This window comes from Aptenodytes patagonicus, chromosome W (genome assembly GCF_965638725.1).
Source record: "Aptenodytes patagonicus chromosome W, bAptPat1.pri.cur, whole genome shotgun sequence".
In the NCBI taxonomy this organism is placed as follows: domain Eukaryota; kingdom Metazoa; phylum Chordata; class Aves; order Sphenisciformes; family Spheniscidae; genus Aptenodytes; species Aptenodytes patagonicus.
In genome coordinates, this window is record NC_134981.1 from 2,076,524 (window position 1) to 2,091,867 (window position 15,344).

Below are 15,344 nucleotides of genomic sequence, written 5' to 3' on the forward strand. Positions count from 1 at the left end.
TAAAATAGTCTGAATATCTGTAAAATAGTCATTTCTATACACATTTTCTCATGGAAAGACTTAGGGCATTTTACAGGTGGAGGTATTATTATGGATGCCAGAGGAATTACCTCTTCTGATCAGCTTAAAACTGAGTCTTGGGTTTTCAAATCTGCACCTCTCTGCTTTCTCTCACATGGTGCAAACTCCCTGTCGTCAGCTGCAGAATTATTCTATTGTTCCTATTCAAACGCTTTTTTAAAGCATTTTTGCTGTTGGGATGTCACTAACGTGAGGCCACAGCGTGCAGCAACGGGAGGCTAATGGTCATTCTCCAAGCCTCCTTGTGCCCAGCCTCCCACCCTTCTCATGTCAGCCTCCCACCTTTTTCCCTTATTCCAGCAAGTTATTAAAATATTCTTGACTGACTTATCAAAATATCCCAGCATGACATAACAATGTTGTTAACATATTGGAAGACGCCATGATAAAGTTACCATGTTTCATTTTATCAATACATTGCTTAAAAATACAACTTTGTGATCTACTAAAAGTTTTATGCAAATTATTACAGCTAGTGTGGTGTTTCAGATATTTTGGGGTTTATGTCTGCAGAATCATAGAATCATTGAATAGTTTGGATTGGAAGGGACCTTTAAAGGTCATCTAGTCCAGCCCCCCTGAATCGGTAAATGGAAATCTCCTCGGCATACTTCTTCCCTTTTCTTTTAAACTTTTCTTTCATGAGTAAGCTTTAATACAAAGCTCCATGGAGATGAGCCCAGTCAGCTCATTTACTACGCTTAACGCCTTCTGAATTGGATCAGTACAGAAACCGTTACTTCTAATGCATAAAAGATCAGAATTGACATCTGTGAATTTTCCAATATTATTAAAACCACCATTAATCAGCCAATAACCTTGCCATTTATAATCACAAGCACAGAATTAAAGAATATTAAAAAAAAAAGAAAAGAAAATGAAGTGGCTCACTAGAAGTGGGTCTCCTTGTTAGAATTATTCATTGGAGAGTCAGTCAAGCACTGATTTCGCTGTCACAGAAAAGGTTGAATGAGAGCAGGGGATGCTTGCTCCTGAAATTTATGAGACTGACATGAAATATCTTTCATACACTTCAGAAAGAAAATACAACAAATTCTTCACTGACAAAGCTGAAGTCTCTGGATATTCTTATATTCTTCAGCACCTGTGGAGAGTGTCTCCAAGGCAATAGGACCACTCAGTCATGAGAAAATCACTCTAATTCATTCTAGAGTACAAGTGTTACCTCTATATAGTTGTATTCACGATGATCATTGCACAGAATGAAGTTCTCAATCACTATTATGAAAGACTGAGTACTTTTCTTCATGTTTTTGAAGTGATTTATTCAGTAGCTGAAGTGTACTACTCAGACAAGTGCTGTAACAGCTTGGGTACAGGCCGATTCAGGCACTAAAAAAGTTTTGCTTGAAGGAAGTAATCAATTAAGTACCTGAAAAGTGATGCAAGGCTGCCATATGCCTTGTGCGTATTGGTGTTGCACTTGCATTATCAAGAGGGAAGGAATTAAAAAGCTGGCCACTCTGTGAGCGTGTAGGTCTCCATCCTTCCCCTACGGGTGATCTACTTGAGGAGATCGTCCATCGCTTTCAAGCCTTCTACTTTCAAGCAGAGTTTTAAAAGTATTTAGGATTACGAAGGTGCAGTGAAGTGTCTAATAGGATTTCTAAAGAGACTTCGATACCTGACTCCCATCCAAAACCAGTAACTACTACACAGAAAGCATTTTTAGTTGATCATTAGCAGCAGACTGAAGGTGCAAAGATGTTTGGAATTTCATAATTAGCTCTAGAACGGCAAATCCTGATGCGCAACAATGCACACGATGGCTAAGTTACCATTATGGACATCCACCATGGTCAACAGGGAGAAAAAAAATCAGATGATGGGGCTGTTGAATGGGCTGAACTATCCTTGCTGTTGTCTTTTCCTGCTTGATGGACTAGAGAAGGAACGCGGGCTGATATGGCTCAAACTCAGGTGACTCAGTTAAACATCTGAAGTTGGGTAAAATAAATAAACTGTCTAGAGTGTAGGTCAGAGAGTTTATCATTAGTTCTGCCCTATCACAAAGGTTTCACTACCGAACACTGACAGATCGCGACCATAAGTAAAGCTACCGTCTTCTCTACAACCTGACTGCAGAGAAAATAAACAGTCCTGAGCTTAAACCATGGGCTACGTTTTGCTTCTGGCTCTGCCTCAAGTTCACTTTGTGATACCAGGAAGTAATTTAGGATTAGATTTTAGAATTATAGAATTTTGCATAAAAATACAAATCGCAACAAATTACTGTACTTCCAGACATGTGTAACAGTCGTACCCAACCATCCGCATTCGTAGGGTGTGCGTGCAGGTGGCCAACAATGACCCGCGGCTGCACAAACAACTTAGGGAAGGAGGAACAAAACCCGCACAAATATCGCCACGAGGAACTGCAGCCTTACATATCCAACAAGCCGGAACTGCTACAGCAACCCTATCGCACATCTATGGCAGGAACCGCCACACAAAGGGGGATCACGAAGGCAGGAATTTCCAGGGCAACCGTATCGCCGATGCTGGGAAGGGAATAAAGCCAGTGGGCCAGCCTGGGGGCTGGTAGCTTCCACTTTCAACACCCATGTGCATCCCTCTCCTCAATCTCTCAACTGTAAGGTCTTTGGAAAGATGTCCAGGAGGTGTTATTGTGCAGGTCTGAGCACAAAGAGAAGAAAATTGTTCCCAGGAAAAAGATCAGTCATGCATGTATGCACACAGGTATGGTGTCAGGGTGTTTCGCATCCCTGTTCAACCCGGAGTTCTTCACCATCACTGCTCCCAGGACTTATAGCAGTAAAATAATGCCTGACATGGACCTGGATTATCGGGTTTGGGCATCTGTGCACGAAAACAGTGACTGTAAATGAGAGTCAGGCAGGATTTCTGAAAGGCAGCCAATGTCAAACAAATCTGATTGCTCTTTAATGAAAGTATCTACCGCGCTAGAATCTAAATGATACATAGGTTTGCAGCGTGCTTCAAAATAGCATACAAAGGAAAAATAAAAAGCAGCACTGCAGTGAACCTCAGGAAGCTGCAAAACTTCAATTTTTCAGCTACATACATCACAGACTGGATTGAGGCCAAGTGGGGTGACCTCTCCGCAGTCTCTGTCTCATGACACAAAGGAGAGCTGGGGAGCCAAGAGGAAGCAGTCGCTGAAAGCCACGAGGATCAAAAGGGATGAGGTCTTTGGAGGGGAGAGAAAACTCACTGAAGTTCATCATTTATTTAGGTATCAGACTTCATTGTCGCTTTCGCAGATTACATTTAAGATCATGTATACCCCTCGTGCAGAGGTTTCATAGGAAATTTTACAACAGGTGGGATGAGTCCACGTAACATCTAGGAAATACTTTTTCCCCTCATTCCTGCCAGCAGCACATTTTGATTCATAACCTTATCGAAAACAGTATTTTTATTAGGAAAAGAATTCTGTCTCATCATATTGTATAATTTTCTTGTAATGGTTTCTAATAAAGTGGGTGAATAACGCAGGAAGCGTTGGCAACTGTTGTAATTTTTTAAAAGCTTTCTCTGGGCCCTTGGTCACATCCATCTGGGGTTCATTTTCTGTGGATATTTAAATGATGGAATTTAATTAGTGCAATTACTCATGGAAATTGATTTTCAAAGTTGTACATGTGAATGTTCAGAGAAGTTGAATTTAAAATGTGCACGTCAGGATTTGTGACCAAAGTGCTTGTATCCTTATCCAGTTAGGGACCAGATGCATGCGGCTTATCTGGACAATGACAATTAAGTCACACTGCTCACATTTTGAATATTTGCAATCAAACCAAAAAATGTACAATGAAAAGATACTTTCCATTTGAATAATTAATAACTTCCATGAAACCTCAGTCTGTTGGAGGATGCTCAGCAAAAAACCAACCAACCCTGATTTCAGTGACTGAATTATTTGTTACTAAATATTTGATATGATCAAAACAGTTTCTTGACATTTTCTAGATGTCCGAGTGTTACTTCTGTAATTAAAGTATATTAGTGAAACATCCTCCCTGACTTGCTGGACTTTCTACGTACTTCTGCCTGTCGGCACAGCCAAGAATATAGAAGAACCCTTTTAATCCACAGAAACAGTTCTAATAGCTGAAGTACACCATCAGCTTTCCACAAATACCGAGTGTAGTTACCCTATTAGAAGGCTTTTATATCTGCAAGTTGTTCCCAGCGTATCTTCCACCTGATGGTAGTGGCTATCAGAGGTGCTGTGAGCAAATATAGTCACTGGTCATTTAATACATGAAGGAAGACAAACACCAAAGCTTCACAAACCCCAAGACATTTCTCCAGTTGTTAATCAAGACACTTTTAGTGAGAGATGACCGTTTAGAACTCTATAAAATTGACCTGTGCAGGCATCTCCTCCTTAGCTTTGGCCAAAGCCAGAGCACATTGGCTTAGATAGCTCTGTCCATATAATTCTCTCTTCTAGTACTTCTGGGTCAACCGTGGTGAAAGACTCAACTGAAAACTCATTAAAGACATGAAATAACTTAAAATAGGCTTGGGAGAATTTAAATCCCTTTTGGAATTAAAAAAAATACTTTGCATTTAATCCTGACCATTAGTTATTAGACACACACGTTCATTAGCAATAGCTTTTATCTTTATATTCCACAAAATTTCTTCCATAGTCCAGTCAGACATCTTTCCATTTTGCATAATAACTTCACACTTGCACAAAACATTATCAAATCTGCCACCTTCTGTAGAACCCACTGAATATTTGGGAGTGTTTATGCATGGCTCTTTGCAAATACCTCCATCATGAAATATACACCTGGACACAGAGGAGCTGTTTGATGAAGTAACAGTGAAAACAGTTTATTCTACTCTCCAGGTTTCCCCAAGAAAACAGCAAAAAGGTTGGATGATGCAGTTTCATGGTGCTATAAAAAAACAATTCCAAAGAAAAGTGTCCCCAGATATCAGAGAGTTTCAGTCCTATAGAATTGAGTCTAGCTGTGCACCCCTAATGCACCAAGTTAATGAATCTTCCCGTAGTATCTGATCGTTCCCAGATTACTAAGCAGAAAACTTACCATTTTTACCTGGAATAGAAGGGCTAAAGAAGAAATGACAAGGAAACCTTTAAACTTTTTGACTTCCTTTAAACTTTGAACTGTTTTCCCAGTGCTAGGAGAACGGTCCGTCACCACTGGAAGGATCCAGGTCCCTGAGTACCATGCTCAGAATTCAGATGAACTGTCACAGAGGCTGTGCCATGAATAATGGATAACCACCTCTCTCTTGGCACCATTTTGACAGACACAAAATAGGAGTTTAGCGATTGCCATTCAATTCAAACATGGGGGGCCAGCCCGGGGAATAACATCTTTAGGTCCAGCTCTCTGCATAAGTGGGAGTCAGTATTAGGAGTACACGACCTAGTAAGATCTACTGAATAAAAAGAATATTTTATCAGAGAAATTTGACATGTTTAAGCGTATCCAGAGTTTTGAAGGTAAGACCAAATGTAAAACGGAATGCAGAAACAGCCTAAGAAAGCAACGTATAAAGGAAGCACCAGTGATAGCCTGAAAATAAACCTACAAAAATAGCATAATCTCAGAGGAACCTCTTTTCATGAAATGAAATGAATGAAAACAATTACTTACCCAAATTTTCAATGGAATAATAACGCTGTTTACTGTCCACCCGCACAGTCTCAGCATACGGACTGCCGACGCCATAGCCGATAATGTACCCGCGAACGACAATGTTTGGGTTCAGCGGCGGAGTCCAACTCATGACGATACTTGTTGTCAAGGGCCTGACATGAAGAGAGCTTGGCTGGTCAGGAACCTGAGATTCTGCGATTAAAAAAAAAAAGAAAAAAAGGATCAATTAATATTCGATTCATTCAATTTTACTATTCATAAAGTTTGAGTTTAGATAAAAATATTTGCCCCAGAGTTACATGCAGAGCTTACGCGCAATTTCATTTCTGAGCTACATCCTTCCCTTCCAAGAGCACTGATATGCCTCATCCTGTTTTAAACAGAGTATCTCCCAGTGCTTTCCACTTTTAGCATAAGGCTACAAGAGAGATTTAAAACGATGTAGGAAAATGAAAGATGACCTGCAAGAGAATCTCCAGTAGGACAACGTTTCTCCTCCTTGGTCTATGTGCAAGTTCAGCAGGATCCTGACAGCTGATTGTATGAATTGTCTTTGTGCTCACAGACTATTTAACAAGACGGTTTACTTTGTTAGCGATATATACTAGTATATTCTGGCAATAATCTGTCTTTTTCCCATGAAAACAAGAAGTGAATTTTAACTCTTGGACATGCATGTCTTGCTTTGAAGCTGCTTTAAATAATATGCCAACACTTCATAAATGAAATGATAGAATATTTTATTTACAGGTATTCCCAGGTAAAATTCATTACTTTAAGTAGTAATTAATCACTTGAAGTCTATTTGCCTTCTATAAGCCTAATTTTACTGTAAAAGACGAGTAGATGCCTTTTGTTTGAGTTTACCCGATAACTACCATATCACAAGTCTCTTCAGAGGAGCCGCACAGTAGCTTGTCTTTTTGAGAGCAGAAAGAGACAAGTTACTATTTTTCCCCAGTAAAAAGGCTTGCAATATAATAGATGAAAGCTTATACGGAAGGCAACAAGGACAGGGTAGGAAAACCAGTAATAATATAAAATGACGTAAACTCCAACAAAAGACAATTCACAGTTGTGAAGCATTCCCACTGTAAACCTTGGAAAAGGTAATAAAAAGAAGAATTAACCCTTTTCAATAACAAGTGCCATACATGCGCCCTTGGTATTTTATGTGCTTTCAGATGAATTCTTATGAATTAGACACATTAGAGTACTCTGAAAACCTGTTGCACCTCCAGGGAAGTCTGATTAGTACATTACCAGTCTGAAACACCCAGCAACTTTAGAAGTCCTTTGCATTCAACCCCTTAAAATTGCAAAGCATGGGTCTTGTTTAAAGGTTGAAGAAAATTCACTGAAAAGTAGCTACTCACACAAAGAAGAAACAGATTGCACCAGTAGTGCCACTGTAAGTCACGTTAAGTTGCCATTTACCCCAACTCCACTCCCAAACTTTGTTTTAATGCAGAAGCAAAAGTTACTTGAGCAGCTATTCCTGAACAGCGCTGTTTGAAAAACAAATGACAGAAGCATTTCTTACAAGCCCCAAAGATAAAACAACAGTTTAATGCCTTGAAATGAGAAGCTGGATAACGTAGCAATACTGCAATTCCTCGAACTTCCTAAAAGCAGCAATTTGCAGGCAGCAAAGGAGGCCAGAGCATTCAAAGAAGCGATTGCCTTCAAATGATAATTTTTACATCTGACACAACACAGGGATTTCAGCTGCAGTACAGATACCTCTAGGCAGCCGTTTGGGTTAAAACTACTTTATTCAAACATTTCCTATTTTTTATTTCAAACAATTCAAAGATACAATTCATGCACTTCAGAGCAAAATCAGGACTTCTTGTTTCAGAAAGCAAAAGGCAGTTTAACTTCTTGTACCCTTCTCGTGAATTAAGTCTGTAAAATGAAGCTGGGGTGAACAACATTTTTGAACTACTTTTCGAATATTAAAGTTTCATAAACACGGCTATTTTTTGAAGATGCATTTTTTTGCCTCAGCTTTCTGTATAAAGCAATTTTAATTACATTTTAATTAGCTTTACTTTCAAACATTTTCTGGAAAAAACATTTTTCTTATTCTGAAACAGCTCCAAATTTTAGAATTTGTGTCATGTATTTCACAACCCAAAGTTAAAAGTCAAAATCAACTTTTTTTTTTCCCCTCAAACAAAATATTTTTTGGTTCTCCTTAGAGCGAAGCACGTCTTCCACAGTAAGGACTTCCGCAATCATGACATACAACCAAACATCTAAATCCCTCAGTTCTTCAGGAAACTGGACCATCCAGCCTTTGCATGGCTGTGCTGATTTTCAGTGTCCCAGCACTCAGATATCCAGGAGTAAAACTCGTATTGAAACATGCATCTCACATTCCTGCTTTCGTTGCGAGGCTATTTCCTTGCAGTTCTAGACCAATACGTTTACTTTTGTTTCTCCTGGGCTTGAACATGATGCCGGAACTACTAAGAAGCAACCTTGAGATCCCGTTCTCCTACGTGAAGTGCCAAAGGAGTTCTTCATCCTAAGTCCCAAATAAGCCAAATTTGCAGTCCCCCTCTTAACTGCGCCAAAAGTTTATCACTTGCTCTCATGCGGGGAAGTCTTTGAGTACTTGTACGCAAATGCTGTGCTCAGACACCCGAGCTGTGGATGTCAGCCAGCCCCACAAACCAGCATCTGGCACACAGGAGGAGAGTTCCTCAGTAGATCTGCCTATGAAACCAGATTTCGTGATGCTGCATTTCTTACCCTCTCCCCTCATGGACAGTTAGGTTCCCAGAAAATGGAAGCTGAAGTTCTGTGTCACTGCCTGGTGTGACATCTCCTCCTGGGATGCCATGTCCACTCACAGGTGCCTCTGAGTCCTTCGCTGTGTTGCTACGTGACGGTTTGAGCACCCACGCCTTCCATCCAGGGAATAGTGCACGTAGTGCTACTTAAAGGTCCCTAATTCCACCGGTAAACTTGAAAAATGCTTTACGTTTGGGTCACTTCAGCAATTTTCTTAGACATTCAAAGATGTGTATTTTACAAAGTCAGGGTGGTTTTAACTCGTCGCATTCTGTTCACATATTTCCCCAATCACTTTTCAGTATAAATCACAATATGACAGCAGTCTAGCCTGTCATGCTCTTAAAGCACTAATTTAGAGCTGAAGCTAAACGGTATCACCATCTAATATGTATAACAGCTTCCATCTGTTCAACGCAGTAATCAGAAACCAAGCGCCCTAAACCCATTTTCCTGGAGGATACCTTTGCAAAGTTGATCAGAGATTCTCTTGCATCCTTGCTCAAGCTATTTAAATCACACCCTCTGGGGAAAGCATTGCTTTCAATTTCTATTTTTTCCTTTTTAAAGCACGAAATTTGAGTTAAAATAAATATTTAAAACCTTCCCAGCTGTCAGTAAAGGCACGCGAGATTTCTAGGGAACCTTGAAGAAGCAGCTATGTTTGGATTTCTAATCACTTTAACAAAACACACTAATTAAAATGAATATCCATTGGGAGTTGATGCCGTTCTCCAGGATACTGTTCGTCTTCGTGTTGCTGGTGCCAACCAGGCTTCCGGTGACAGCGAGAGACACCGCGTTAGCCATAGCAGCAGAGAGGGGACTGCAGTTACCAGCCTGTGCTCCAGCCTTTCCCTGGTTAGCTGACACCTGCAGGGCTCTGCATGGCTACAGTAATAAGTCGATTTCTCCCCCGGGTTCATCAGAGCATTTGAATCTAGTATGCAACACGGTGCATTCCCAGCATCAGGCTGCTGCAGCTTCACGGGGATAATTCAGCACTACTGCAAATGCAAATGCATGTAAATACGATACATGAACAAAACGGCTTTGCCTGAATTTATTCGCATGCACCTACTTCCATCGCGTACCTCCTGTGATTACTCGATTAACATCTTTGCATGCACACGTGTACTCGGGCACAAAAACTTCAAAGCAATGTAGTGTGTACTAAATGCAAATCAAAACGAATGTGCTCAAATGTGTTACTTTCTTTTTGCATACTGCCGTGTGTTCAGAATTTGTCTTGTACTCTCGCCAGTGAGAAGTCAGCTGTTTACACCTTAACAACATCATTTCTCAAATTGCTGTCTAGCCAAAGCATAATTAGAAAGATATCATCATGCACCGCGGCATGTTGTGAGCTGTTGGTATAGTTACAACGTGTCTAGAAGCATCGCGTCTTCTTTAAAACCTTGATGAGAAAGCACAGGTAGTGGTTCTCCCATTTTGCGTGCCATGCACTGCAGTCACTCCCGCTCTGCTGGAAAATTGCGTTTGGACATAGGGAAAGGCAGAAATTCTTCAATTTGCAAGGGTTGATTTTGAGATCATAGGGAAATCCGGCCAGTCAAAAGAAAGGCGACATCAAGCACTACAGTGCATTTAAACTGATTATTTATTTATTCTTTCATCCAGTTTGCCTTTGATCCTTTTTAGGTAACTTATTTTGTTTAAAAAATCATAGCAATTTTCATCAGTTTCCTTTCATTTTCTATTCATCTCCTTTCCACTACATATTTGCTTCTTATGGATTGTCTGTAGTTTTGCCGTGACTTCCATCTGTCAGATTCTTTGTTCCATTTGATTTGCACTCCGTTTAATTTTTTTAGGTAGACTTTTTCACTACTCTCCTTTTATTCCTTTACTACTGCAAATATTCCAGTCATTTTACCTAACCCTTTCATTTCAGTGTTTTTCCTCCCTTTTGTGTCAGCGTCTGCACTGATTTATACGGCCCACAGTTTTCAGGTATCTGCGTCCCGTCATCTTTCACTAATTATTCAGCTTCATTGCCAACCTGCATTTCTAATATCTGCAAATAAAGGCTGGGAAACAGGATTTGACCTATTTGAATATTTACTTAGTGAATTGTTAGGATTCTTGGCATCATTTTCATTGTTTCTTTGACTGATTACATTTATCATTTACGAAGTTACAGATTCCCTTCGCTGTCTCAGGAGCTAAATTCTGGCAGGGAATTATTTTAACAAAGGTTTCTGACTCCTTGGTCCTGGTGACGATGGAGAAACACAACACAAGGCATATGGGATCCAGGAGTATAAGAAAACATCTGTTGGTGGGTGTTTAGACCTCGGGCATCTCACCCTAGCATCGGCCTGGGTGACAACTGCAGTGACACCCCTCGGCTATACGCTAGAAGGCTTTTGGGGACAGCAGCTTTTAAAAGAGATGCATTTACCGTCGAGATCGTTCTCGGGTGTTTCTGCTGTGTACCAGTCCGAGGGGGGCCCTGTCCCATTCACTGTCATGGCAGCCACCTGGAAACTGTACTGGCTTCCTTTCTCAAGTCCTGTTTAAAAAGAAAAGGTGAATAAAAATTCATGCAGAAAGAAGAAGACGAAAAGAACAAATTAATGACAATGCCGGAGTTTGCAATAGACTTTGCGTACAATGAAATCTCTAGCAATAGTCCATTGGATTTCCGTAAGGAAATATATAAATATGCATAATATACGCATATATATAGAAAATATATATGCAAATATATAGAAACGCATTCCCCCCGCACACCGCAGCCCCACGCAGTGTCTCACTGCCCGGTTTGCAGACTGTGCTCTACGGCACACGCACGTGGGGATGTCGTATGGGCAGCACCCTCCGGGCGGGCGCCTGGGCAGGGGTGCAGCAGAACGGCTCTGGGGGGCAGGTCGTTATCCACGCGGGAGAAGGAGATTTTTGACCAAAAGAAAAGGCTTCAAATTGAATGAGGGCTGCATTGGCCCAGGTCTAGTTTGGGTCGTAGTTCCCATCGGTTGCGCTCATACATACAAAATTAACGGAAGTCCAAATAGTAGAGAAATGAAGCGTTGTTCTACACAACTAAGCCATTAATTGCACACTTAACAAAAACAGCTCACCGCTTTTAACATGCAGGGGACTGCAGGTACGCTCTCCTTATGCATAAAATTTGCAGGCTAGGAACTAGGTTAGCAACTGAAGAGCGTTTTGCTTTCCGGTGCTCCTGATTACCTTCAGAGCACACAGTTCAGGCAAAAAACATAAAGTCTTCGCAATATTATGAAATAAGCATGAATTCAGAAACAGACGTTTTCCTCTGTGGCTAAAGCCATCAGAAAACAATTACTGCAGCGTTCCTGAACGTGCCACAAGACTTCCACGTCCCTGAGGTGGGGAAATAGGTTTATCTTTTTGCTCAGTCTATACTGACCACAAAGCACAGGAAAAACCCGTTTCATTTAATTGCAAACATTCTCCGGAGAAGAACGCTCATAATTAAAAAGACCAGTTTAACATTTAGCTGACATGGAAGCCTACTCTAAAATTGATAGCGGCTATTTAAAAACCTGCATTGTAACTCTAAACCCCTCTGCTATTGCAGTTGTTCTTATTATCCTGTAAAGCACCTGCCTACCAAATAGGATTGCAGCAAAGATGTGAAGTGACTACATGTTAATATTTAAAATGTCCGTTTAAAAGAGCCATGTAGCTCCATCCCCAGCAATCACAACATATGCACGCAGAAAGTAATAACGAGATCTGGATATTTTTCTTAATTGCTTTCTAAGATACGTATTCCCAAGCTTCGTGAAGCAAAGCACTTCACTTTGGGCTGCACGGAGGCGAGCTGCGTCGGGGCTGCGGCAGCCGGGGCAGGCAGGAGGGCTGGGGGCTGCCTGCAGCCCACAGTCCCACCAGGATTCCCGCAGCTCTTCAAGCCCGGAATAATTCATGTGAAAGAAAGAGTTTGCTCAGGACGTGGGGATCTACCACAATAGAGATTAATGCGCTCTGCTTCCACAGGGATGGGATCTGCAGGGATGGTGGCAGTGGAGCTACGGAGGTACGTGCCTTCGCTCTGGGGCTCTGACTGCATCGCTATGTTTTCTCCTCTAAACCAGCAGAGCAGCAGCAACTCAAACATCTGAGCAGCTTTCATCATTATTTCTACTTTATCTGCCAGAAAATAGATCCTTTCCAACTTGTCAAACATGCTTAACATGCTATCTCCCCCCCAAAAGTAGTTGTTTGTTGGGTAGCTATTAGTTATGTAGCCTTCACGAGGGCTCCCATGGGGACTTTGGTCAAGAGCCTAGGTTAGATGACCACGTTGAGATTTCAATATTTAAGGTCTTCCTCATAAAAATGTTCTACTTTTACTTTCATTTAATTTTGAAATAAAATACTGCTTTTCCTTATGAAACAGAAAATGATACGGTTTATTCTGAAATATGCAATTTAGAATTACTTCCGATTCTCACAGATTACACTTTACATGTGAAAGTAAACATAATGCAGGTCATTTGAGGTGAAATCATGGTTATACTGAATTCAGGGGCAAAACTTTGACAAAGTTTAATTTTCTCCCTTGATGCTTTGCTGCTTTCTCAGTTGTGTCTTGGGCATAATGCAAGAACCCAGCTGAATTTCATTTTCACCTACCAGAATTCACCGTTACCCTTATGATACTCATCTGGCTACTTTCATTCATCGCAATTATAGTTTTGCTATGATCTACTGTTGCACTTTTTATTCTGTGAGGAGATATTTTCCATTGAAAATCTTGGAAAAGAAACTAGGGAAATCGGTATTTTTGCACCCATGAGAAAACAGGAGATGTTGACTGAGTGCTCTAAAAGAAACGACTGAGGCTTAAGATACTGGACACAAGAAATCCAGCTTCAAATTAATTAATGATAAAATCCAGGAGACAAACATATGATAAAAGCATTAAGGAAAAGATTGGTTTGAAAAAAGCACCATAAAGACTGTCTTTGTACAACACAATAAATGCTACCTGCCAGCAAAGAAATCAATGTTCCCTTGAAGTGAAAGTATATTTTATTCCCAAAGCATTTAATTCATCAAAACCTTGCAAGGCTGTACCATGTGAACACTGACCTGTGAACAAGTACCAGAGGTTGTTTGGCTCCAGTGTTTCAATCTCACCCCTGCGGGTAGTCTTTCTATGTCGGATTTTATAGCCCGTAATAAATCCATTTTGAGTACCCGGTGGTGGAGGCAACCAGCTAACTTTGATGCTCTGTAAAAGAAGAGATATTATTGTTGATTTTTTTTTTCCCAAAGAAATGACAGAAATAAAGCACATAAAATGAATGTAAAGAAAAGGAAAAAGAAAAAAAGCTATATTTTTCTAATAACAACATGTATTCAACTAAGTTATTATTTTGAGAAGAAAACCAAATCAAATCTAAAAAGATGCACACTGGCGTAAAGAAAACTGTACATTCTCTAGCACTGGATGGCTAGATAGACAATGGATTCATATAGTAAATTTTCTCCCTTTTCAGGAATTTTTCACTTCAACAGGCCACTAGAATACCGACGGTACGAGAAATATCAGCTCTGGGGTTGCATAGACTCTGCAACTCATTTCGCTTTGCAGCCCAAAGTGCCAAAGTCGCCTCTTTTTGACTGTAGGATACAAACATCAACCTGAGCAGTTCTAACAATTCTGTGCCATTTTAATTCCACAGACATTCATGGAGACGTTACTGCACCCTCATTATACCGATGTAAAGAGAGTCAAACCTCTTGGGAATAAACTTATTGCCGATCCTAACACGTAAGAGAATTTCCGCTGAGCCATTCGTCAGTCAGCAGCAATGCAATTAACCAAGACCAATCACTTTTTTTTTCCTAAATGTTGCTTGCCAGATCGTAAGAGGGATCTTATCTCAGCCAATAGCCCAAACTGAAACCGTCCCTTCGTGATGGCTCCTGACACTCCCCTACACGGCCAGACACCCGGCTCTGCCACCCCTCTCCTCGGAGAAAGGTCTGAAGGAATTTTGTCACTGTGATACAGAAGCCCGTCCATGTACTCGGCGATTCCTGTCACCCTCTCTTGTACCTTTTCTTCCTTCCCGTGTTTGGCAGAGGGTGCACGGCAGGTTTGCGCAGCACTGCAGTGATAGTTTTCTTTTCATCCCTGTTCATTTTCCGATAAACCCCAACACCCAGCGGTGCTTTTACCGCCGCGGACCACTGTGCTTCCAGACTTTTAACAGCAAGTCCTCCTTCCCGAGCAGCAGCAGCTAGCTCAGGGCACAGCAGCGGGTACGCATGTTTTCTCTGCATCACTTTATATTTACCACACAGAATTTCATTTACTTTTTTATCTCCCAGTCACTCAGCGTTTTAAGGATTTTTAGCAATCAGCTTTCACTTTTGCTACACCAAATTGCTGACCCTTGTTTCCTCACTCTCCATCCCGTGCACTAGCCAGCGTGGACCCCAGCCCACATCGCCGGGTGACCCCACCGCCGGCGCTCCTCAGCCGAGACAAGCCAACGCCTTCTCCATCCTTTGTTCTCTGTCGCATCAGTTGCTTATCACAAAGGGATCTTTTTCCTTATACTGCAGCAACTGATTTCTTCAGGAGCGTTTTGTGAGGGATCTTATCAAAAGGCTTTAGGAAATCCAAGCCATTGATATCAACTGGATCTCCTTGCCCATGTGCTCAATGGACTTTTATGTGCTTCAAAGGACTTTAATAGGCATGTGAAGCAGGACTTTACTCCACAAAAGCTGTATTGATCCCTCCTCGTCATATCATGTTCATCCATATGTCTTTTCATTCTA

The 15,344-nt window shown here is 41.0% G+C and overlaps 1 protein-coding gene across 2 annotated transcripts in view; it reads right to left on the reverse strand.

Annotated features, from left to right (window-relative positions):
• Window positions 1-15,344, reverse strand: part of LOC143172078 (netrin receptor DCC-like) — a 575,708-nt gene that overhangs the window by 83,208 nt on the left and 477,156 nt on the right. For both annotated transcript variants that reach the window (XM_076361323.1, XM_076361322.1), the window contains exons 13-15: window positions 13,641-13,782; window positions 10,960-11,070; window positions 5,730-5,924 (exon numbers count right to left, since the gene is read on the reverse strand). In XM_076361323.1, coding sequence (XP_076217438.1) covers window positions 5,730-5,924; window positions 10,960-11,070; window positions 13,641-13,782 — 448 coding nt within the window. The remainder of the gene's footprint in view (window positions 1-5,729; window positions 5,925-10,959; window positions 11,071-13,640; window positions 13,783-15,344) is intronic.